This window comes from Primulina eburnea, chromosome 2 (assembly GCF_022965805.1).
Source record: "Primulina eburnea isolate SZY01 chromosome 2, ASM2296580v1, whole genome shotgun sequence".
Classification (NCBI taxonomy): domain Eukaryota; kingdom Viridiplantae; phylum Streptophyta; class Magnoliopsida; order Lamiales; family Gesneriaceae; genus Primulina; species Primulina eburnea.
In genome coordinates this window covers 3,027,326-3,053,351 of record NC_133102.1, presented here as the reverse complement: position 1 = coordinate 3,053,351, position 26,026 = coordinate 3,027,326, and the positions used below count along the sequence as shown (strand labels likewise).

The 26,026-nt window shown below is 36.2% G+C and overlaps 5 protein-coding genes and 1 non-coding gene across 8 annotated transcripts; 2 read left to right on the top strand and 4 right to left on the bottom strand.

The window, feature by feature from the left end:
* The first annotated feature begins 85 nt into the window (after window positions 1–85).
* On the top strand, window positions 86–3,290 carry LOC140819831 (protein VAPYRIN-like). Its single transcript, XM_073180073.1, has 2 exons — window positions 86–1,251; window positions 2,585–3,290. The coding sequence occupies exons 1-2, from the start codon at window positions 280–282 to the stop codon at window positions 3,014–3,016; spliced, it is 1,404 nt and encodes a 467-aa protein (XP_073036174.1). The 5' UTR covers window positions 86–279; the 3' UTR covers window positions 3,017–3,290.
* Window positions 3,291–3,384: 94 nt separating this feature from the next.
* Window positions 3,385–3,457, bottom strand: TRNAK-CUU (transfer RNA lysine (anticodon CUU)). Its single transcript has one exon. It is a non-coding gene; the product is annotated as a tRNA-Lys (tRNA).
* A 617-nt stretch (window positions 3,458–4,074) lies between these two features.
* On the bottom strand, window positions 4,075–6,686 carry LOC140819822 (ferritin-2, chloroplastic-like). The gene is made up of 8 exons (XM_073180062.1): window positions 6,350–6,686; window positions 6,177–6,260; window positions 6,012–6,072; window positions 5,831–5,918; window positions 4,826–4,887; window positions 4,643–4,708; window positions 4,471–4,534; window positions 4,075–4,350 (listed from the first exon to the last, which is right to left on the bottom strand). Exons 1-8 carry the CDS (start codon window positions 6,640–6,642, stop codon window positions 4,298–4,300), a joined length of 771 nt encoding a protein of 256 aa, XP_073036163.1. The 5' UTR covers window positions 6,643–6,686; the 3' UTR covers window positions 4,075–4,297.
* An 865-nt stretch (window positions 6,687–7,551) lies between these two features.
* LOC140819705 (probable leucine-rich repeat receptor-like protein kinase IMK3) lies at window positions 7,552–10,458 on the bottom strand. The gene is made up of 2 exons (XM_073179885.1): window positions 8,461–10,458; window positions 7,552–8,385 (listed from the first exon to the last, which is right to left on the bottom strand). Exons 1-2 carry the CDS (start codon window positions 10,181–10,183, stop codon window positions 7,757–7,759), a joined length of 2,352 nt encoding a protein of 783 aa, XP_073035986.1. The 5' UTR covers window positions 10,184–10,458; the 3' UTR covers window positions 7,552–7,756.
* Window positions 10,459–14,142: 3,684 nt separating this feature from the next.
* On the bottom strand, window positions 14,143–21,006 carry LOC140819775 (PRA1 family protein B3-like). 3 transcript variants are annotated; one of them, XM_073179997.1, is made up of 2 exons: window positions 20,297–21,006; window positions 14,143–15,250 (listed from the first exon to the last, which is right to left on the bottom strand). In XM_073179997.1, the coding sequence occupies exon 1, from the start codon at window positions 20,939–20,941 to the stop codon at window positions 20,315–20,317; it is 627 nt and encodes a 208-aa protein (XP_073036098.1). In that variant the 5' UTR covers window positions 20,942–21,006; the 3' UTR covers window positions 14,143–15,250; window positions 20,297–20,314. The 3 variants fall into 3 exon arrangements, with proteins under 3 accessions (XP_073036098.1, XP_073036080.1, XP_073036088.1); XM_073179979.1 differs by lacking the exon at window positions 14,143–15,250 and adding an exon at window positions 17,132–20,132; XM_073179987.1 differs by lacking the exon at window positions 14,143–15,250 and adding an exon at window positions 17,132–19,933.
* A 904-nt stretch (window positions 21,007–21,910) lies between these two features.
* On the top strand, window positions 21,911–25,830 carry LOC140819814 (GRF1-interacting factor 2-like). Its single transcript, XM_073180050.1, has 4 exons — window positions 21,911–22,195; window positions 22,524–22,614; window positions 24,732–24,811; window positions 25,008–25,830. Exons 2-4 carry the CDS (start codon window positions 22,537–22,539, stop codon window positions 25,546–25,548), a joined length of 699 nt encoding a protein of 232 aa, XP_073036151.1. The 5' UTR covers window positions 21,911–22,195; window positions 22,524–22,536; the 3' UTR covers window positions 25,549–25,830.
* The last annotated feature ends 196 nt before the right edge of the window (window positions 25,831–26,026 follow it).

Here is a 26,026-nt window from a genome sequence, read left to right as displayed (position 1 = left end):
TTGACCCATCTCAGCAGACATGACACACTCATTTTTATTATATAATACTAAAAACAAACTGTCATCGAATTTGCATTAGCTTCTTTCATTCACTTACAGAGAAAAGAAAATGGTGGAACCAAGACGAATCAAATATTGTCTTCTTCTTCGATCATATCACATGCCGCCACCCTATCACGTCCTTTTCACTGTTTCATCGTCTTCTTCTTGCAAGAAATTCAATCCGAATCGAATGACTCGAACGAATTCAACTCTCTCACTTCCTTTATTTTCACACGAATGGAAAAATTGGTTGAACTTTCGGATTCAGAAATACGCATAGACTTCGTGTTAGATTGCAAATGCCGCACCTACGTTCAGATCAAATCCCTGATTTCCGCTGCAACTTTAGCTTTCAAGGTCCAAACATCTTCCCCCCACAAGTTCCTTGTCAACCCGCCTAGTGGACTTGTTGCGCCGCTGTCCTGCGCCACTTTCCAGATCGTACTCAAACCTCAATCCCACCTGCCTCCGACGTTCCCACGTTCCCCTTCTGATAGGTTTCTCCTCAAAACCGCCGTTGCTCCTGATTTGAATATCGATTCTCCAGAGTCCACTCAGTCTGAGCTTGTGAACCGCTGGTTCAACTCGGGGCCACACCGTCCCACGTACGACGTGAAGCTCAAGGTTTACTTTGTGGGTCCTTTTCTCCTGACGCATGCGGTTGGTGCGGGAGATATTGAAGCCGTAAAGGGTATAATCAAGCGACAGAGGTCGGTCGTCTCGGAGTTTTCCAATTTGGAAGCCGAGTCCTTGTACCGAGTCGCGAACCAGCTGGGTGATCACACTTTGATCGATTTGCTACTGGAGGCGGGGTTAAAAGTTGATGCGAGGAAGGGGTTGGACGACGACGTGAAGTGCGCGTCATCCAAGGGTTGGAGTGAGTTACACGTGGCGGCGGCGTTTGATCGGACAGAGGAGCTTGAAAGGCTTGCGAAGGGGAGGGCGGCGGTTGATTGCAGAGACAAGGAAGGGAGAACGCCGCTACATTTGGCGGCGAGTAAAGGACAGCTGAGCAGTGCCAAGGTGTTGGTGACTGCAGGTGCTAACGTGGACGCTAGGAGCAAGGACGGCAGGACGGCTTTGTACAGAGCGGCGGAGAATGGGGACCGTCGAATGGTGGAGATGCTGTTTGAAGCGGGGGCGGACCCTACTATCGGAGATGTCGATAATTTCCGGTCGGCCATTGATATTGCACGAGATAAGGGCCATGTAAGTAATAATTTCCACCTTTCATACATTTATTTAAGGAAATTTATTGCCTTTAGTTTTGGCCCGTCTGCAATTGAATTAGATGAGAAGAAAAATAAATCAGTAATGATATTCGTATCCTAACTCACCATTATGAGACGGTAATAAATACAAGTGGAACTCCAATGGGCAGGGTACTAAACCAGTCTATAATATTGGGCAATGAAACATGAATTTTTGTTTTAAATTTCACTAAATTACGATTTATAAGTCCCAACACATGAACACATTGATGTCAGGAACAGATAGGGGCTTGGGAAATTTATTGTAAAAGAGGGTGCGACTATTCTTTTGCTCACGGCTACTCTCATCCATTTTCAGCCATAGCTACTCATTTTTGTTAATGTATAATGGCAATTTCGAGAAGATAGTTTTGCTGTAGCTTGGCTCGAAATATTTGCAACTGATGCGTACCAGTGGAAAATAGAGAATAGGAGTGCATTGCTGTTTTAGTATGAAAAAATCCGTTACCAAGGTTCAAAAAGAACCATCTAAAGTTGATGCTTGTTACTCTTAACCGCGCAATCCATCTTGTGGAGCCAAGAAGCAAACCACTTGAAGAGAATAGGAGATTTTTTGCTATATTCGGATATCGGTTTTTTGACTTATGGCATCCTCCCTCATCCATACTGTAGTTCCTTCCCTTTGGCTTCAACAATGAGTACCAAGATCGAGGATACAAACTTGAGAGATATATCCACACCAAGTAAGCAACAGGGGTTTCTTATGGAAGAAACTGATTCTTTTAACCACACCAAGTGAGCATATGGGGTCCTTTAAGCAGTCTATTTCTGTGTGCCTTTTTGTTTGCATGAGATTAAATTAAATACTGGCTGCAGCGGTTATGGCCCTGTAGACCAATCTTGAACACTTTTAGCAGCAGAACATTTCCACTATTGTCTTTGTTGGTGTTGTGATATTTTTAGTTCCTTTAGTAGTTTAAGCTTTAATGGTGTTTTTCTGTTTTTAGGACGGTTTACTTGACCAATGCTGTGTAGTTTTGAATGAACTTTCCTTCTATGCTGCCTATTGTCCATCCTCTGTGAAGGAACTTTTTGTTGATTTCCTCAGTCATCTAATGTTTCTATTGGATGATTTCCTACCAATATGAGATGGAATTCTCAAATATCAACATCTGGAAACGTTGTTGACTGAAATTTCAATAACCATTTTATTATGTGTGAAAAATCTGATTTGCGGAAAAACTTTTTGACTGGAGTACCATTCAACATTCCGAATTTCCAATACTAGCATAGGGAACCTCCACCTGACCATATTTTTGAATTATTTGTAGATAGAAGTAGCCAAAATCCTTGAACGGGGTGAAGCAGTGCTCCATGCTGCCAGACGTGGTGAACTTGAACTACTAGAATCTCTGCTAGATAAGGGAGCAACTACAAACTTCAGTGATCAATATGGCTTAACTTCCCTTCATGTTGCGTCTCTCAAAGGACACAAAGATGCAGTCATGATGCTAATTGAATTCGGGGCTGACTTAGAATGTCGAGATGCCGAAGGCCATACACCACTTCATTTAGCCGTGGAAGGAGGTAGTACAGAGACAGTCGAGGTTCTTATCAATCGAGGAGCCAACTTGAATGTCCAGAGCAAGACTGGAGCAACCCCTTTATATATTTCGAAGTTGATGGAGTACAAGGATGTTACACAGCTTTTGCTAGACAAAGGAGCTGCATCTTTTGTTGCATCAACGTCATCTTCTTCATAGTCTCGGAAGTAGCAGCCATTGCTTCTGCTTATTTTCTCCGGTATTTGTACTTGTGATCTGTGAAGCATAGGTTCGAATTGTTGAACCTTCTGTAATTTTATAAAGACATATGTTTTTGATGTAGTGGGTGTAGAAAAAAACATGTGTAACTGTAATGGTTTGGATGTTATTAATCAAACCCAAAGCGCACATAAGAAAAAACGCCTCGACAGCAGGATTCAAACCCGCGCAGGCAGAGCGCCACAGATTTCGAGTCTGTCTCCTTATCTCTGGGCATATAGCTGGTGGTGTCAGGTGTGTGACTGATTGTAATATAATTTTATTGATAGTAAAACAAAAAATAATATTACGGATTTTAAAATTTGAGTCGCCCACCGTGGGGCTCGAACCCACGACCACAAGGTTAAGAGCCTTGCGCTCTACCAACTGAGCTAGACGGGCTGCTTGGATATGATTTACCTGGTGTGGTTTATAAAAATATAAAATAGATAAAATAAGTAACGCAGGGCTTTGCATTGGACTTTTAATTTTTGAACGTCCGTTTCACCAATTTTTTCACAACATAAAGCATCAGTCCATCTTCAAAATAAATTTCTCTTAAAAAAGGCAATTGAATTGAATTTAAGCAATTACGTGTGCTATTGTACCGAGTCTATGCATAGATATCGAGTTGCTCCAAGGCGAAAAATAAAATTGAGTCATTTGATTATTTATATTATATTGCATAATTCTAAATATATATACCAAACTCACAATCTAATTGGGTTGAGACAAATAATACTCGAGTTAAATCAAACCGTACTTGAGTCAAATTTCGACTAAACTGCTCACGAGTAAATTGAATCATTTACGCCCATATGCACAACCCCATGGTATATCCAAAATAATTAAAATTGCTCACTGAGACGAGGAAGGGTAAGAGTAAGGCTACTGTTCCATTTTGACGATGCTCTTCCACGTTGCCACGATTATCAGCCAAGGTCAGGTCCCAGGTATACCAAATCGTGCTTAAATTTGCAGATAATTTTCACGTAAACCACCTTTTATGAGCAATAGGATTATGCAACTAATTGGATTAAAATATCAAAATACAGGTACAAAAAGAACATTCAAATGTTTGATCAACTACTAGAACAGGGTCGAATGAAATTCACTGATACCCAAACTACCTTTCCACAATCACCCTAGAATTAAGTTTCTCACAACACCTGCCATCTAAAGCCAGCACAAACTATACCGACTAGCAGCAAACTTGAATATACTGATGCAACGAGCTCCCTCTTAGGCAACAGCTTCCTCTTCCCGAAGTAGCATCTGATCAAAGTGCCAAACTCCTAATATCCAAATCCAAAAAGATGTCAGGAGTTAAAAATTTAATACCATTTGCCTATCATCTAAAAAATGGGCCATATGTTAGAAGTAGATAAGTTTTAAGTGGATTTTTCTTCTTGTACCGTGTCCTTTGCCCACTCTTCTCAACTGTGAGACGTATTCTGATATCTTCTTGATAGATTCCACCTGAAAGGAAATTTCAAAAGATAAGTTTTGTACCACACAAGCTCCACAACGCTATGTGGAAACCACGAAAACTTCATGTGTGATCGATGATCGGAAGGAATAGGGAACCTGCTCAGTTAAGAACTCGCTCTCAATGAAGTCGGTCAACTGTACATCATTGTTATGGGAGGCCACCTGTTACATTCCCAATCATAACAGACATCCTTATCAGTCTTGTTTAACTTTACAACAATATCAATCATAAGTGATACCATAATGTTCAGGTAAACAGTAAGCCTAAAACAGACTTACAGCGTGCAAGTTCAGAAGCTTCTCATTTGTCAACTTCTCCAAAGACAAAGCAAGCTCCATTGCTGTAAAATACATTAAATGATCATTCATATCATGGTATCAAGAATAAGGGAAAGAAAAGGGGCAATGAATGTGTGAAGGTTAAGATTTATCTGGCACCAACCACATGTCATGGTCCATGGATGACCAAAAACAGAAACGTTGTATATATCAAGAAGTGGAGCGGTGGCAAGTGTCCAGGGATAGCATAGATGTGGGATGAAAAAACAAAGTGACCACAATGTCATTGATGTTAGGTAGTCGATAAAGGCCAAGTTGGAGGCAATTATTTATCGCCCTAGGAAGGGGGAGGAGAGGTTGGGAAAAACTATTGCCTGTAACTATCAGAACAACAAAATAATCAGGCCACTACCTTCTTATTTTAATTATTTATGTTATCAGCGAATTGAGAGGTGTTGAATAGCTTCCAAAAATGAGGTTTTAAATGTGCGATAGCTTAATTTGGGACACAAAAAATAGAAAGAATCGTATTATTTTCAAATATAGGGAGAATTATTAGCTACGATCCACATCATGGCCCACGCTAAATCAGGTAGTATCAAGACCAGTACAAGGCATACGAAATACGAACCCTCTGTATCTTCATTACTACACATCTTCGAGCAATACACACTCATCACAGAGATATGGCTAATCACATGAAATTTCCAATTGCACACCAAAAAATCCTTTGGATACCTCCAAAAAACAGTTTGCAAACGAATACTCTTTGTATTTCTAATTTATTGCTAACCACAATAAAATGTATGCTCTAGATAAAAAGATGGTCCCCATTCTTGATGCCAACATCGAACAGACATAAAAAACCAGTTACGATCTGTGTTGAAACCAGATTAACACATCACAACCATTCCCAATACACACAACCATTCCTTCCAAAGAAAATATCTCAATATTGTATTCTACATTAATTACACCAACACAAGTGAGAAAAGAGGCATTTACCATATAACGCATCTCCTTTCTCAGTATTATCAAACTCTGACAATGGCATCAAGATCGATTGCAGCTTCACTTTACCACCTCGCTTGTTCTGAAGTCGATCATCAAATATATAGAACTTATAATTCGATTAAAGATGGACTATGAAAGCGAAAAAATATACAAAGTGCAAATTATCAAACACCTGGTATTTCATAAACTTTTCTGCGTGTCCTCTTTCTTCTTCGCTAGACTCCTTGAAAAATCTGAACAAATACAAACAAACAACCCAGAGAGTCAATAACACAACTCATAAAGGTAGAAGGGAGAATCAACAAAAAAAAGTAGTTAACGATGTTCCAGGACTCACTTTGCTAGGCCCTTCAAAGCAACGTTATCTCGATCAAAGTAGGCATACATAGCATGGTACACGTACGAAACATTATACTCCACACTGTCATCATTACAAAAAAAGCCCATTAAAAAAAATCCAAATCAAAATCAAAAACCGATTTCTGTTTTGGAGAAATAACAGTCCCCTACTTGATTTGTTCATTGACAGCTGCCTCGGACTCATCAGCGTACTTCTGTCGAGCAAGAGAATCTTGAGGAACAGTAGGCACGAGCATGAACTCCTTCTTCACCTCTTCAAAAGGCTCAAAAACGACACCCGTTAAGGGCTTGTTATTCGCTTGCTTCGATGCGCACACAACGCATCCGTTTCCATTCCTCCTGTTCAAAACCGCGAAAGAAGAAGCCGATGAGAAGAGAGCGCTCACGTTCTCGCAGTTGGAATTCAATAAACCAAAAGCAGGCTGAGAAATGTTCAGAATCATCTTTTCTTGGTTATTCGAAGATATTGGGGAAAATGATTGTGTGGGATGTGTATCTATAAACAAACGCAGGAGTTCAATGGACGGCAGGATGTGAGAAACGTGGAGGGACAGGATTGACTGGTAGATGGGCGCGTGGCTGACTCGTGGATTGACGTGGAAACCCGAGATAGAATCTTGGACAGAGTGGAAAAAGAATGAATGATAACTTTTTAAATTAATTATTCATTTTAAAAAAAATCATTTTCCAAGATAGGTTTAAGGCTCTAATTTTATAAAGATTAATTAATGAAATCTATATCATAGTTCCCAATCATTGATGTAATTTTTGTTTATTAAAATGATTATTTATTGTTATTATTAACTCAAGATTACAATCGATTGGTCTAAACTTTGAATACGATTTATAAATTCCCATTTTTTCAAGAATTTAATTTTTGTTGTTTGGCATATAACGGGCAAAGCGAAATTAAACTATGAATGTGATGTCTTAAATGAAAAAAAAATGTTCGAACTTGTTAAAATTGCTCAGTTAGTGGCCCTAATTGCCGATCTTAATCTGTGAGATGGGAATCCCTACCGATATTCACAATAAAAATTAATATTTTTTCTTGAATGACCCAAATAAGATATTTGTCTCACAAATATGACCCGTGAGACTGTCTCACACAAGTTTTTGTCTTTTTATATTGAGATGATACATCAAAATTTTACTATTTGAATCATTAACGAGTGATATTAACTTTCATTATAATAGAATTATTCCATATAAAATATAATACACTAACAAAGGAAATATATGCTACTCACTTCGCAAGTCTAGGAAGTAATTTTACACTATTCAAGACTCACATTACATTAACAACCAAATCATCAAACATATTTCATTAAAAAAATACAGGTACAGTACAATATCAAAAGGACAAAAAAATTAAAAATAATAATTAAATTCCCTTACATTAGGTGTCGTGTCCTAGCCTTTTGCATGGAGAAATGACTAGTTTCAAAGTGATTTTGAAGGGGTCTTCTAAAAAAAACAGAAAAACAAAAGAATTACGAAATCTCACTTCAATATGTTCAACTACTTTCGGAGATGTCCAATTTCAGTTTGGTTCATCTAAGCACTTGGTGAAGGCATCGCTTCACCATCTTCTCCGGAGCCCTCCGCGTCTGTTTCTGCCCTCACAATCTCCTCCAGTTGCCAGAGAATCTGCAGAGCCTCGGGGCGGTCGGATGGCGATAACTCGACGCAATTCAAAGCCAGTTTCAACGTGCTCATCAGTTCATCACCAGAAACTGACTGATCCCTCATCAATTCTACATCAAAAACTCCTTTGGTCCATTCTTTTTTCACAATGGATGCAACCCATTGTGGCAAATCCATGCCAATGATGCCATTATCCACGTCCCCAGGTGGTTTTCCCGTCAGAAGCTCCAACATGATCACACCGAAGCTATAAATGTCGCTCTTGGTTGTTGCTTTCTTGAGCTCCGAAAGCTCCGGTGCCCGGTACCCCAATGCCCCGGAGGTGGCAATCACATTAGCATTAGCAGCAGATGACATTAGAAGTGAAAGTCCATAATCTGAAATCTTGGCATTTTTGTGCTCGTCCAGAAGTACATTACTTGATGTGAGGTTTCCATGAGTAATGCCTACTTTGGTGTGAAGATAGAGCAACCCTCTTGCTACATCTTTCGCTACTTTGATCCGTGTTGCCCAATCTATTGGCGCATTAGCGTCGCGGACTGTAACAAACGGAATGTTAAGCTAATACATTTAAGAACGTATGTGGATTGAAAAAGTGGGAAAATTTTGCTCACCGTGGAGGAAAGTTGAAAGACTTCCATTAGGCATGTAGTCAAAAATGAGTAATTTTTCACCCTTTGGGCCTAAATAATAAGCTCTAAGAGCCAGAAGATTAGGATGTCTGATTTTCCCGAGTGCATTAACCTCTATAAAAAATTCCTTTTGACCATTCGTTATCTTTTCTCTCAATCTTTTCACAGCTACTTGAATTCCATTCTCCATCGTTGTCTTGTACACCGTTCCGTACGTGCTTCTGCCAATAACCTCGGCAGTTGCACACAAAAGATCGTCAGTACTAAAAACCTTAAGTTCATCAAAATGCACAAGTTTTCCCTCTGTTCCGGTACTTGCTTCAATTTCTTCTGCATCTGGGGGAAAACCCTTTATGGCTGCAGATTGGCTTTTCTTGGATTCCTTCACCGTTTCCATAATCCTTAGCAAGCAGAAGATTAGAATGGTACAAGCCACAAGAAGAATAACAAGAAGCGTCCCTAATAAAATGAGAATAAGGTCTTTGATACTAAGTTCTCCGTGTCGTATTTTGTCTGGAAATGCAGCTTCAGGTGGAGCTTGGGAGGATAGTACAGGACATGGAGTTGAAGCACTGTATCCACAGAGTTGTGCGTTTCCTAAAAAGGCACTTGATTTGAAATTTCGGGAAAGTGTGGAGGGAACAGAACCAGTCAGGTTATTATTTGAAACATTGAATGAATCAAGATTTGGCAGTTTACTAAAGGAAGGTGGAATTTCTCCAGTAAGATTGTTTTGTGACAAGTTAAGAACTGATAATTTCTTGAGCTTAGAAAGACTAATTGGCAATATCCCATTTATGAAATTTGCAGATAAATCGAGCTTTCGAAGCCCAGAGAGATTCCCAATTTCATTTGGGATGGTCCCTCGCAACTGGTTATGAGTAAGTGAAATATCTTGGATGGCACTCAACTTTCCAAACCAAGAAGGGATGCTTCCAGTGAAAGAGTTGTGACCAAGGTTCAAGACTTGAAGTTGGGACAAACCTTTTCCGTTCTCTCCTGAAAAATTATTAACAGAACCAGAAAGTTTGTTGTTTTGAAGATCAAGAAACACAAGTGAAGCAGATTGAGTAAGACTGAATGGGATTGAACCTGTCAACTGATTGAAGCTAAAATCAAACCTTAAAAGCTTGGTCAAGTTGGAAAAATTATCTGGTATCGCCCCGGACAGAGAGTTATTACCAAGGTCAAGCGTTTGCAGAAGGGGACACAAGCCAAGTGAAGGAGGAATGGAACCAGAAAACCTGTTGTTAAACAACTTAACACCTCTAAGAATAGGCAAGAAACCCAACGAATATGGAATCAAACCTCCAATGACATTATCATGGAGGCTTAATTCTCTGAGAGCTTGCAATTGGCCAATTTTCTCACTGATTCTGCCGCCTAATCCACTCCATGGAAGATGAATAACAATAACCTGGCCTCGTGCACATTTTATCCCAGCCCAACTACCTGAACAAACTCCATAACCGGTATCATTCCAGCTTTTCAATAAATTTTTTGGATCAATTAGATCATGTTTGAAGGTTTGGAGAGCTTGGTAATCTGATTCTGTCACAATGATCCCATCCCAAGATTGGCTTGACACTGGCTTAAGGACAAAAATCAGTAGTTGAAAAACCAAGAAAATGTTGGTAGTGTGCTTGAACTTTCTTGAAAACCATGTATTGATAAATGGTTCTTGAATAAACTTCCGTGTGTACATGTTTTCAGCAGAAATTCGATGCGATGTAGCTATTTTTTCAAAAGAAAAATATTTTTCTGGGAATGGTGTTTCACAAGAATTTTCAAGCACACGGCTTGTTTATCTCCATATCCGCTCAAGAAACACAGAGGATGCCTTCAAACATGATAAAATTTTGGAGAACTTGTATGATATTAGCAATAAAAAATTTGGGAGTTCTTGAAGATAAGAGTTATAAGTTTTTGTAGCTGGTGGGAGTAGCCATTGATAATTCAAGTCTTTGCTTTTAGCTTGAAAATAATTTTTATGATTTTACTTTAATATAAATGCAGAATTTAACAAGATATAATTCATAGAAAATTATTTTGAAATCCCATCAAAATTCCTTTCATGCAAAAAATAATATCAACTTATGTAAAAAAAATCATTTGACTATTCAGACTAAAAAAGTGCTAATATATCTAAAATTAGATTTATACACCAATTAATCAAAACATATTTACCGACTATAGATAAATATAAAATAAATTTATTATGAATCTTGTAATCATTAAGTAGAGTAGGTCTCAGTAGAGTAGGTCTATTGACGGTCTTACGAATCTTTATCAGTGAGACATGTCAACCATACTGATATTCACAATAAAAATTAATATTCTTAGCATAAAAAGTAATATTTTTTCTTACATAACCTAAATAAGATATTCATCTAACAAAATACGACTCGTGAAATCGTCTCACACAAATTTTTGCTCATAATGTAAGTTAAGTTTATTTTGTAGGAAACAAATATTCAAAATTTTGAGAAACTGGGACATGTGCTGCGTTGATGACCCCAACCGCTCCTCCAACGGTTTCTAACTCCATAATTTCCACCATTAATAATATTAATAACTGATCTTCGAATATATATATATATATATATATATATATATATATAATTACTGAATTTATTGCATACATAAACATAAAAAATGAATGAAACCATCTATTAAATGAAAATTATAATTTAATCTGATTTTAAAAAAAAACCAATTAACTTTTTATTTTATTATAAACCATGTATCGAATGAATTATTAAAAGCACGAGAAAGATCGTCATATGTATAGAAAAATCATAGTATGCATAGGTACAATCACTTTTTAAATTATATATTTAAAAAAGTGTTCCATAAATTTTTAAATTGAAATTAATTAAAATCATATGCTAGTTTTCCACTTTAATTACAATTAATTTTGCAAGGATGTGTTTGGACCTTTTTAATTATTTTTCGAGGCTCCCCTCCACTCTACTTGTCTTCTACGGCTAAATTCATTTCATGATGATGGCGCACAGATAGATTTATGTGGACCTACCAAATTACCACACACCACTTGCATTTCATATCATATGACAATAATACCCTTGATTTGTCCTATTTCTGGAGTCTAGTTTGGTCATTTTTCTGTTACTCCTTCTCCGGTTGCCATTTTCCTAGGTTCTGTTTGTTTGTTTAGATGCTTAAGATTTTGAATTTGGATTTAGAAGTATAATTGGATTTAGAAATTCATGGATTTCGAAATTTAATTTTTTTTTTAATCTAAAATTCATTTCTTGTTTGTAACAAATAAGATTTAAATTTTAAATTTTTACTAAAATAATCTTAGTTATCTTTTACAAAAATCGAGATTTAAAACATATTATTAACATTATTTAAAAACTGAAAAATTAAAATTAATTTTATCATATATTTTTCTATATCATTACAATTATATATTTGTGTTATACAAACTACATAAACTCTTATATAATTAATTAACTAATTTCAACGAACGCAAAATGAATTATTAAAATAAAATAATCAAACATAACATCTAAATATTCAAGTTTAAATTAGACGAAATATTCAACCACATCCTAATTTTATAAATAGAAAAATAAATTATTATTGAAAAGAATATTCAAAAATGAAAAAAAAAAATTATGGATATTTTTTTAGTTTTATTCAAATTCAAATCCTATAAAATCTGACCATTTTTTAGAAGATTAGTTTATACACAATGAAATCCAGTCAAATCATGTCAAAACCCTTAAAATCAAATTCCATTTTTAAAATTCAACTAACCAAACGGTTAAAATTAAGATTTACAAATCCAAATCCATGCTTGTAGGGTTAAAGTTTGTATTTCATAAAGCAAATTAAAGAAAACTACTGAGAATACTTAACAAGGAATTTTGTAGTACTTTATGTTTTAAACATAAAACCATTACCGTAATAACAATTCATGAAATCCTCTGTAAAAATTTACTAATAAACATTGGAATCACATGGGGAAAAAAAACAAATTTCTTCTAATAAATTGTGAGAGTCGTTTTGCCAGATCATGAGCTAACTTGATTTGCGATTCTTGAGATAGCGTTGTATTTTAGCTTCTGGCACGTTGGAACAGAGACTCCATATATGCGTTGCAATTGGCTCTTCCAGGGAGAAAGGAACTCGATGGTATATAGCCTGAATTGCTGTGAATGCCTCTATTTCGACTATGAAGTTTGTGGCCTGTGATGCTTAATATCTGAAGTGCACATGTAACAATAGATCGTGCAATCTATAGTGCGATAGTAAATTCGTATAAAGTTTATAAAATTAAAAGGATAATGTTAAATGTAGAACTAATATATTGTCTAGTGATATTTACATAAAGTGAGATTTTGTATTCGATGTATCGTGAGATTTTGATAAATTGATTTTTTTTTTTTTTTGTAAAAACGGTAACATCACTCAAATCAAAATTTTCAGTAAAAATAAGCATTAAAAGCAGCTTTCATTTAAGATAAGATATAGATGTTTTTTTTTGTAGGAAAATGCAATCTTCCATGGGAATTTTTTTATTAAACTCAAAAATCAATTATATTGAAAGATAAAACGACTTGCCACAGACGTGAGACGTAGAACGTGTGAATCGTGTAACCCACCGAGTATATTTCGGGCCATTTCGATGGAAAATATACGGAATAGAGACAGAAATTTTTACAATTTGTTAACTATTATTGTTCGTCGTTTCAAAAAAAAAAAAAACTATTATTGTTCGTCGTTTTACAGAGAGCTTTTATGCTCTCCCATTTTAGGTATGGGAAAACTTTATTGGTTTGGACCAGAGGAATGTGTCATTTTCTATGAGCCTGTAATTTGTTCATAGCGAATATATATTACACTTTCTAAGAACAACTTTTACAATCCAGAATGTTCCGTTCATATGCTAGTTTTATTTTTTGTTTCCTTCGTTGTATACATATATGCGCACTCCACTTAGATTTTTTTAAAAAAGTATAAATACTATTATGCAGAGTACCGAGCGCAACGAAGACAGCTTAGTTTTTGTTTGGATTGATGAGTTTGAGATGAAATTTTTTGACTTGTTTGGATGGAAAAAAAAATTGGATTTAATTTCAAATTCACTTTATATCAAGTCGTATAATTTCAATAATAGTTGTGATGTCTTTTAAATACACATGATAGGAGTGTAATTTGAAATTCATCCATCAAATACCTCCCAAAATCAGACGTCTCAATCCAAATCAATACCCCGAGTGCAACCTTAATTTAATATATACATCTTATAATTGTAAGTACAAGAAGATATCTCGAGTGATGATGATACACCACATGGAGGTTGTGGTTGGGACACATAGCAAACTCACACCTATTTAAAATGGTCATTGACGACCTTCAACTTATTAGTGAAATAAATCAACTTCGTGTCCCCCTCAATATTTATTGTTTCTATATTTTTTCATTTAGTTGACAATATCCGCTGTGTGGTCCTGCGCATTTTCTTTAAAGCCCGTTTTAAATATATTATGCTCCAACTGATATACTGCCATGCAAATTTTAAGTGAGTAGATCATTATATATTATTATAATTATAATTTAGTAAATATATCATTTACACTAATGCACGAAGCATGAAACAATACGTCCAACATTAAGGAAATTCTTAGCACGCAAGGATTAGGGTATGAACATAAGATTAGTTTAGTAATAAATCATCAAAAAATTGACAAAAAATATATGTTACGTAGAATAATTGAGTCCTTTATTTACCTCAAGTTGAGAATGGAAGTTTAAACTTGATATACTAGAAGCCCTGTGAATATAGTATTCAAGCTGGTGGATAATAGACTGTCATGTTAACTGTTAATTTGGCTAACCCATATACGGCAAATAGTATCATCATTAATGAAATGTTGATGGCTCGGCTCATTCACAACCATGCGCAAATGCATCAAATCAACTCACTGAGTTCTTCGAGTCGTTTCGTATATTATTTGATTTATATTCAAAATTATTAAACATGAATCATTAACTCGAAGATGCTTAAAGATATTTACCATCGAATACAAGTCAATTAAACGATAACTCATTCTCTTAATATTCTCCAATATAAGACCTATTAGCATATAGAACAAGTCATCCCAACAAACAGCTAGGCAAAAATAGAGATGTTGATAATAATGGTGAGAAATAAGTTATCCAAAGATAGACGCCGGAAGGGAATTTATGAAGATTTCGCGAATTTCTGGATCCGGTGGTGTTCTGGAAGCAAGAGTCATAATACTTAGATGTGCAACAGTAACTCTCTAGTCTCAACAATATCCTCATATGAACCTCTGGATTTTTGAATCTCTCTCTCTCTCTCTCTCTCTCTCTCTCTTCGTTCCAACTATGGGAGAGCAATCGATTCATACAGGACTGATGCTTATTTTTGTAACAAAAGATAAAACTAACAGTGCTCGTACAATTCAAAGTTTAAATTGTACAATACACCAAGCTCTAATTGCATTCTTTTGTTACATAGGTTGCTATACCAGCTAGTAACAACTGTTCTTCACGCCACGACCCAAAAATTCCTTCCCTTCACTATTCTATCAAAAATGACAGCTCAATATAACCGTGCAGCACAAATTTCTTGAAGAAGAACAGAATCCAATTGTCGTGCCACACAATATAACACCGGAAAATTGATCGAGGAACCCAAATTTCAGGTCAGAAATACCCCATCCTCTCTCTTCGCCAAAGAGAGATTGGATGCTCGATTCCACTCAACCCATCCCTTCGAATACTAATGTTGAAATTGAAATGTGTATCTTCATATAATAGATATAAACTCAGCAGTTCAACAAGACATAAGTTTATAGTACAAACTAAAGTATTTTTACTTCGTAAACAGTAAATTCCCAAAAAAATCTGCGGCATAGTCGTACAGCCATAGGAAAATATAGAGAACTACAACCAAGAAATCATTGCCAACATGCTCAACAACTATTCTTCAAGAAATACGGCAATCTCATAACCTGAGGCCATATACATTCATCGTACCTTAATACAGACAGCCCCAGATCCATATATTCATGTCAAAACCATAACAAATAAAATCACTTCACAATGTCCCAATAACAGAGCAAAGAACCACTGGTTACAAAAACATGACACGAAGTAGCAAGTTCATCAACCACCTGACGAGTATTTACATGAAATTGAGCTTTAAATTTTCTTGCCAAGGCCTCTTTCTAGTCTCACCAAGAAATCCTACCTCTTACTGAACATGGCATACCGCATCAATTCATTACGTATGGATGATGAACACAAATGTATGTCTTTCAATCAGGATTGCATTCAATCCGTAATGATACTATCATGCATGCCTTTTCGTTAAAACGTAAAAAATTTAGATTTGCTGATTTAATGGTGTATCTCAGCTTGTGCTATGAACCTCTGGTTAGATTTAAGGCAATCAAGAATTTAAAATGTCCCATATGTTTATAGAGTTGGAAAAAGGAAAAAATCAATTAAAGGAGGAGAATATTTAGATCGAGGCATGCCGAAACACTGACCTAAAGAATATTTTCGACTCTTCAAAGGTAATACCTCGATTCAACAAATTTAACAGCCAAATACTCTACAAAGTACAACAATCTCTTCTTGCTCACAAGTTACATGGTTCGGAGCAAGGCTTCTATCTAACAAACACCTCCCATATTATGTCACAGCAGTTGAAGAAATGTAAGAAAATTAAGATTTTTATTATCATGGACACAAAGAAAAGTCAAAACAAAGTAGCAAACAGAAATCTTGAATTGTGGCCGCCGAATAGTGCTTATTGATTTTGCAAGGTGATAACACTTCGATAAGGGTAAAACAGAATAATATTACTGCCAAATTGGGCAGTATCCCCCGGTGTGTTTTTTTCTTTAGAAAGTACAGCCAATGTATACAAAAAAATGCAAGGAGCTCAACAACCATGCCACTAAACAGGATCATTTGCGACTATTTAAATTAAAATTTAAAGGGATTAAAAGGAGAAACAGTTACCTATAAAATTAATCATATTTAAAGACATAACAATGTTGAATTATGTGGTGGATTAATGGGAATTAATCACATTATTTAAGAAAATTGGTCAAAATTAGTAATTTCTGGAAATAAAAAATATGAATGTTAAGATATAGATAAAAGTGGGTCTTTTAATTTTAGAAAATTGAGAGTGACTACCTATAAAATATAATTTTTTTTCTAAAATTTCCCAAAAATCCACCACATATTTCAAATAAAGTTTTGATAAGGAAGATTGGAACTGATATGATATCGAGGAATGGAATGCATAATTGAGTGTGGCTTTTGGGCTATGAACCAACACGTAGTGTGAATAAATATAACTCACTTAAGTTTTGATAAGTTAGATTTCCATGAACCTTAACTTCCTGATGTGATTAAGATGACTTAGCCCCCACATTTCACTCTCAATACAGAACTGTTCTTAGTGATTGAGCACATTTTGACCTTGAGTCATTTCTAGCACCACAGTTAAACACACCACTGGACGTCAAGCTAAGGACTCGTTAAGAGAGTAAAACTCAACCGTGTTCACTGCAGTAAGCATTGTTCTACATCTTCAAGGATGGAGAAGATATGAAAAATTAAGAAGAATGATAAGTGATTTGTAATTACCCATATAAACCTACTTTGTTGGCTCTGTCACTCCCATAGGTTAGTTAGGTTTCCATCATTATAAACCCCAGATATGGGCATAAGTCATACCCCACTCAATGTAAATAATTACTAGCTCTCTTGATTAGTGGTTTGGTCATTTTTTACCATATGATACAGGGATACAACCCTATTTTTCATTATTATTTAACAAACAAACACCTACTAGGAGCCATAGTTTTCTTTTTGACCTAAGTAGCCTATGAACTATTAGAATTAATTAATTTGCAACATGATGTTTTCCAACCACGTATCTCCAAATATTTTGCTATTAAACACTAGAAAATCAAAATATTACAAAATTAATTTTCAGAGTCCGATATCCTTTTATGTACATAGCTTTCATATCTCGAAATATGAAAATATCTCATCAAAATTTGACATACTATACAAGTTGTACAATAACTTAAATACATGTTACATGTAGGAAAATGACTCAACTAAATAGCTATATATATTTTTTAACAAATAACGAAGAGAAAGTCAAACTGAATCGAAAGAAACTAATTTAGCTACACAAGAAATTTTTTTTAGTCCATACACACCCTTGCTCAACAAGAAATCCACAATTACACTTGTTGAAATATAATGATAATATCGAAACATTTACCCAAACAATACAACAGGAATGTCAAGTCCGGTAATTTTAAAAATTATCTCCACGAGCTTTAACTCTAATGTATTGAGATCTTAAGTCCGCGAATATCATTTCCTTCATTATTTTTATGACCAACAAACATTCTCCAGGTTTATTTTTTAACACATAATATAGGGATAAAACCCTATTTTGCATTATCATAATGAATATATTGTGGCACAACAATTCAATCATTCATGGTGTGAACTCATTTTAATCACCATCACTAATACTGTGTATCCAGCATATTAGTGCAACTTATAATGCATCTTTCCACAATAAATCGAAAATTGGATTTGAAAGGTCAACAATCTTGCTACTCTAATCACATTAGGTGATCAGTTGCTTATCGTGAGGAAACCTTTTCTTACGTTATTACATTTTTCGGTATCTTGTGGCAAGTAGACTTTTTAATCTACCAGGATCCATTATATTGTTTCTCACTTCCGAAGAAACTTTCAATTCATAATTTAATGAGAAGCCATAATTTTCTTGCTTCTCTTGGCCAGTAGCCTATGAACTAAAATGAATCTCAGTTCCGAAGAAACTTTTAATTCATAATGGCCAAAGAGGAGCAATAATTTTCTTGCTTCTCTTGGCCAGTAGCCTATGAACTAAAATGAATGAATCAATCGCAATATATCACTTTCCAACCATGCATCTGACCACTAGACTATTGTGTGGAACAATTTTCTTACTTCATCACATTTTTCAGTACCTCTTGACCAATAGTTGTCAAAAGCGCGAGGCGAAAAACAGCGCTCAAGTGTCTTGGGGCTTCAAGTGCAAAGCGCAAAGCGAGGCGTACGTTTTACGGAAAAAAGCGCAATAAACAAAATATTATCAAAAAAATCAAAATAAAATAAAAAGTCTTTGAAAATGTTTAAATACTGAAATATAAAAACAAACCACCTATTATATTATTAAAAATAAATAACACAATTTTGTAATTTTAACCTAAAATTCCTAAAATTAGGGTTTAGACCTTTAGTGGTTTACCAACTGTAGCAAATGAGAAGGGGCGGCGGCGGCGGCAAGGTAGAGGCAGAGAAGACTCACGCACAAATGCAACAGGGGACTTCAGCAGAGGCAGACAACGTAAGGAAGGATAGGGATTTTCATATAAATGGGCTGGGCTTACCTTTGGAGCTGGACTTGGGCTAAATTTTGACTTGGAAAAAATTTAAAAAACATAATTGGGCTGAAGCGCAATAGCATCGCTTAAAATTTCTCAGGCCAAGCGCACTGAAGCGTGCGCTTGGTCCACCTGCTGTGCTTCTGGACAATCCGAAGCGCAGACAGGTCGCCTCGCCGCGCTTCGCGCTTAAGCGAGTGAGGCGAACGCTTACTAAGAATCAATTACTTTGCAACATCACAGTTTCCAATATGCATATCAGAATTTCTTGCCACAGATACCATAATATCAAAATATCTCAAAATTAATTTTCTCAATACAATATCTGTTTATGCATATAGCCTCCATACATAAAAACATGAAATTTCATTAAAAATTGATATACTATACAAACTGAAAAATAGCTCAAATACACGTTACAGTATTAAATGGTTAAAATATTTTTTCACAAGTAATGAACATATACTCAAACTGAACTGAAAGAGACTATAATTTGGCTGTAACAAGCAAAAAAATTTAAAGTCCACTTACATAGTCTAGCTCAACGAAAAAACCCGCTATTACACTACCTGATATAAAATGATGAGAAATTCCCAAGCAGCTTGCCTCGAACATTAGTCCACACAATCCAACAAGAACATGAAATCGGATAATATCAAAAATTCTCTCCACATGCTATAATTCTAATATATTGAGATCTTAACTTTGGAGCTCATTTTCATTGATGTAAAAAATATTTTGTGAAAATCCCAACATTCAGCACACATCATATAAAAGGATAAAGTTTAGACCAGTTTATATAGTGAAGTGAAGTCAAAAGGAGCCCAGGTTCATTTTAGTCCAAATCAGAATCTTCTTCAACCCGAAACATTTTGTATTACCTGGTGTGATACAGCTCACCTCTCTAGTATTTTTGTATTAACTTTTACTTCCAATTTCGCCAGCAAACAAATTTGATTACACCACAATCATTTGTTCTTGCAAAAACAATGATACAAAAATGTGAAATCCAACCTTTTCGACCCAAATGTGAGCCAATTCACGCTGCACAGAATCCTATTAGTATTATGATAGTTCGAGACAAAAGGTGGGTGGTGGTAACCTTTTAATTTTACTGTTTATGATAAACATGTTGGTTATTGGAAGGCAATAACAGGTGTTATTCTGCGCAAACATCTAAAAACAATTGTTATTCAAGAATAGGCGGTTGTAGCTCTATGTAAATCAAGGGATTCGAGTTAACCTGTAATATAGGTTTTGAATATAATGTGGTACAATACGATCCAATTGAAATAAACGCTAGAGTAATCATTGAATATGAAACTTGACTAATTTCGTACCTCCAAACCTGATTGAAATTACACGTGGGAGGCAACAGTGGGAGCCACTGCCGCAGCAGCATTGGCGGCACCGCCAATAAACGAAAGGAAACCAGTCTGCAGTGGTTCCTGATCATCCAAAAACAAATCCTCTGGCATTCGAAACGCACCATGCGCGCAAACAACAGCTAGGCCGACAAGCAAAGCGGAAATCAGCAGCGATCCAACGCTGGTGAGGAACACCACAATAATCGTAGACACCACGAGGATCCCCAATATCTCTCGATCCGAGAACGCGCGACCCGCGATTACTAGCGGATGGTCCGAAGATCGGAAGGTGTAGAGGAACAGCCAGGCGGCGAGAAGGGATAGGAGGACAAGTAGGGAGAAAGGATGGGAGATGAGAGAGAATGCGAGGGAGAGAGCGAGGAGGGAGAGGTAATTGATGCGGAAATAATTGTAGTTCCTGCGGATGCGAGAGGCGGCGTCGGAAAGTGAATCGGGGCGTGAGAAGGAAGAGCGGTCCAGGAGTTCCAACCACGGACGGCGCTGGGAGAATGCGTGACGGACGGAAGCCGACAGCCTGTAGATAAATGAGCGGAAGGCGGTGGTAGCGATAGGTGGTTGTGAACCCGACGAGACCGGGAGTGGAGGCGGAGCGGCCATTTTCTAACTTTCCTATTTGGGGAGAGTCGAAACTAGAAAACGGGTAGAAAAATAATTAATCGAATCTTAGAAAATATTTGTGTTTTTATAGAGTGAACAGTTCTCTTATGTCAAGATACTGGTCCTATCGATATTCACAATAAAAAATAATATTTTTAACATAAAAAATAATTTTTTTTATAGATAATCCAAATAAAATATATGTTTCACAAAATACGATTCGTGAGACCGTCTCACATAAATTTTTGCTATATAGTGATCGCTCGTTGAAACAATTACCTTATTTTATTTAAGCAAAAACTTGTATGAGACAGTCTCACAGGTCGTATTTCGTGAGACATATATCTTATTTAGTCATTTATGAAAAAATATTACTTCTTAACAAAGAGTATACTTTTTATTGTGAATATCGATATTGTTGACATGTCTCACAGATAAAGATTCATGAGACCGTCTCACAAGAGACCTACTCTTTTATTTATAAATTTTCTATTGGAGTGAGTCTCATGTGAGACCGTCTCACGGGTCATAATCCGTGAGACGGGTCAACCCTACCCATATTCACAATAAAAAGTAATACTCTTAGCATAAAAAGTAATACTTTTTCATGGGTGACCCAAATAAGAGATCCGTCTCACAAATTTGACCCGTGAGACCGTCTCACACAAGTTTTTGCCTTTCTCTATTGATGTCTAATATTTTTATTTGTGCCATGGTTGTATATATATCTAATGTTGATTTTTTTTTATTTTCTTGAAAAAATAATCTTTCAATCTTATTTTTTATCTATATTTTTAAATTCAATTATATTTTTATCAATTGTTTAAAGAAATAACAAAATTATTTTTTAAATATTTGTTTCCACATGAACACCGGGGGCTAATAAAAAAAATTGGGCAAAAACTTGTGTGAGACGGTCTCACGGATCGTATTTTGATATAGCCCAAGTGGTAGGCGATAGGTCCAAGTCCTAAAAAGGACACGAGTCAAGATTTTAATTAATGTAATAGTATGAAAAAACTGTTTTTCTTTGAGTTTACTACACGATTTTTCTACTCCGCCGCTTCACTGCTCCCACCGCCGGCCTCAGCCACTGGCATAGCTACATCCACCACACACAGATATTATTTCACCAACCCTTCCACTCTCTTCATCCCTAAACGTCGCTACACTACCAAAGAAAAACTTGCCATTCCTGCTGTGCTTCCCTCGTCTCTCCTTGGCGTGCCGGGAATTTACACTTTCGCGCATTACGTGAGTGGCTGGCGGGGTTTGAATTCTTTAAGGGGTTTGAAATTTTAACTCGGTTGGTTAATTTAGGGATTTGGATTTAGTTTGTATGGATTTAATTTTATTTTGGGAAGATCGTGGCATGTTTTATGCTCGTTTTTGGCATGTTTTGATATATTGTACGCCAATTTTGAATATATTTTAGAAGTTTTTCTATCGTTTTTGTCATGTCTTGATTTTTACCAACTTAAATGTAGTGGTTGGCTTTAGTTTCCTCCCATGTATTGGCTTGTTTTTTATTTATTTTTACAAGAATAAACAAGAGTTGTGGTTTTAAATTTTAATTAAGCAGGAAAGCTGTTGAGATGCAGCAACCAGGTCAGATGTTTCCAGTCACGCCGTCATTTCCTTCCACTAACATCACCACCGAGCAAATCCAGAAGGTATTCTACATTGTTAATGCAAACAAAAGAATCGAGCTGCATCTTACTCCTTTTTTGCATATTGAAGTTGAAGCTATACCCAGGCTCAGTTTAAAATAAACAATTTTGAACGAAACCTCTGTTCGACTTAAAGTTTTGATTCAAAATAGATTCGTTTGTTTCTACCTTAATTATAAATTTGTTTTGAAGAAAATTCTTGAATTTGGGCTACAGATAATTAATTTATATAGAATAATGTTTGAGCTTGGCTGGACTTCGATGCTTCCAAAATATATTGAATCCTATTCAAGCTATCCAGAAAAGGTTCAAGCAGGCTTGATTCATTTGTACCTCATTATGCACCCACCCACGACAAGTTTCTTTGCATTCTTAAGATTTGAATAGCAGCTTTGTATTAGTTTCTTACGTTCTGAATGATATTATGTGATATAATGCCATTTTATGTTATTCGATCTTCTCGATATTGTGCCTCAATAGGTCATATGTGTCGGTCCGTTTTTTTTTACTTGGTTAGCTTGAATCTTTGTAGCAATGCTTTATCTTGAGACTACTTTTCTCAGGGAGCAGGTTGCATGAAATTATTTATTAATACTAAAATTGATTGCTTTTAAAAATTGATTCTAAGTAGCATGAAGCCTTGACTTGCTGATAGTTTACCTCTTGCAAAAGCGACGTCATTGTTGGTCTCCTTGTATTGTAGCATCTTGACATTGACAATCTATTTATATGGTGAGTTGATAAGTCTATGAGACTAAAATTTTCTTTAGCTCTTATTTTTGTATCTCAAAAGCCTACTTTTAATTAAGGTTTGATTAGTATTATTGCAAGTTTTCCTTGCTTTAAACGAGTACATTTAAATTTCCAATTTAACTATTGACAAAACAGTGGAAATTTTAAATCATTTGTGTTAATCGAGGCCCTAAGAATGAAGTGATCAATTCATATGATGGAGTTTAACCAGCATTTTCATCAAATAAAAACGAGACGAGTTTAATGGCCTCTTGGTTGGTTGTAAATGTTAAGAATCAAGAGTGTTAGATAATGTTAAAAATACTGCCCACAAACATTCGCCATCTGGACTGCATGGAAAACTGAAATCTTTTACAATTTTGCTAAAAACGGGAAATATGAAATTGCATTCCATTATCATCTGAGGGACCACAAAGATACCTCAGCAACAAATCTCCTTCTATAGTGTGTATGAAGGTCCATGATGTTTGGTAACTCGTGAATTTATTTAAATTTGTTTAAATGAGACAAAATTTAAAGGTGGATCTTGTGTTCCCATTGTGCCACCGGCAATCATCCCTTCCATGTGCAACTATCAACCTTTCTCTGGCAATTTCTTCATGGCTGCCTGAGAGCCATTATTATGTTCTCAGAGTGGCCACCGTATCCTAAAGCATCCAAGTGAACAATTCCAAGTACCCAAAATCTTATATACATGGATTCCATTGCCAAATGTACCAGAATAAAGAGATTTTCATTTTCTATTTTAAATGCTGTCCTGTGGGAACATCGTGAATGTTGGTGCAAGCAGAATGTATGTAGTCCAGTATGCAAGAAGATATAAGACCGGTTGTGAGCTGAGATATTCTCCGAGCTGTAGAGGCATATTTTACCGTTTTCATAACCGCCACTGAGCTGGGTGATGTAAATAAGATAGGTTATCTTTTCATATGGATTTCATGGTAGATTTCACTCTTTTTCTTCCATGAAAACAACCCAAACAATAGGGTTGAGCTAGGACCTAACCTTTATATACAAGTCCGAAATATCATATGAAGAGAGGAATTGAGCCTCACCTATGAGAAAATTGGTATGCTAATCAATGAGGGGACACAACATTTTTGTGGAAGATCTAATCTCAACCGGGAGAAGATGCAAGATTTTAGGGCGAGCCATGTGGATGTGACACGTGTTACTTTACTGGAATTCTGATGTGAATTAGTCGTTATTGGCTACTATCCAGCTACTTGGTGTTGCATTTGTTTATTCAGTAAAACTCGTTTATTTACAGATACAATCTTGTGAATGTTCCACCATACTTAAACCAGTTTCTAGGGTGCAAAATTTTAATTTCTGATATGCAACACTATTACCAACAATTAATGCAGTACCTTGACGAGAACAACAAATTGATATTGGCTATTATGGACAATCAAAATCTTGGCAAACTTGCTGAATGTGCCAATAAGTGGTTTCTCTGTCATTATCTCTTCCTATGTGAGTGCATGTGCACTTTCTGTGATCAATTATGCTGTTGCGTTTGCTTCTGTCTTTGATGTATCCGGTGACCAACTCTATTACCCGTCCAGTAGACAGATAGTACCTTCGTGGATACGTTTTTTTAACTTGGATGCTTTTTTTACTTGTATTATCTTGACTATAAGATACCAGGCGCAGCTTCAAAAGAATTTGATGTATTTAGCTGCCATTGCTGATGCCCAACCGCAGACAACACCATCACCATTAATGCCACCTCCGGTATCTTGTGTTGCAACCTTAATAATTTATATGATTTTACTTGTACCATTACAAACTCCTTTCTTATTCATCCATCAGCACATGCAAATGACTCCACGTAACGCAATGCAACAAGGGGGTCTATACATGTCTCATCCTCAGGCATTAGCCATGTCTCAGCAACCAGGTGCATTCGCTCAACGAGCACCATTCAGTATTCCACATCCCATGCAGGATCCACGGCATCAACTACCTCAACAACTCCACCCACAATCCACACAAGGGCTAATGGCCATGTGGCCTGTTGGAGCCACAAATGGAATGAGCCCCATGCACAACATCAGTCTTGGAGGGGTCAACAGCATTTTGCCCACTTTAAATCCAGCAAACAAGCAAGAAAAACCCGAGAGCGGCGCCAAACCTAAATCCGATGGCCAGGGTAGTGCAGATGGAGATAAAGCAAAATAGAAGGCTCAAAAGTGGTAGCGTCTGGTTATTGATAGTAGGCTTTTTACCGTAAAACTAGCACGTTTGGTTCCAAATTACTGTAGAGTTTGATAGTTTCTTATCTTCTCTCCGGGACAGGGCAGGTGCGTTTTTATTTTTACTTGATGCTCGTTTAGTTCTAGTTAACCCCTGTTGTAAATAAAGGCAGAAGAGCTGGTGTCATGGCTCCAATGTCATGCATTTTACATAGACTTGGACGATGCATGGTGTGCTGGAAGAGTTAATCCACGGAAAGTTTGTGTTCGTACAGAGAGACTTCTTTCTTCCGTGATGCATATGCTTTTGAGGACTAAAACGGGGAGTTTTTATTCTTTCTAATGTTGTCTTTCGATTTAGAATCTCCTCGTATCCATTGCAAAATGCAAATAATCCGTAACATACTTTGAATATAAATATATAACTAAGCAAATCACTACGTACGCGTGCAGGCCTATAATTT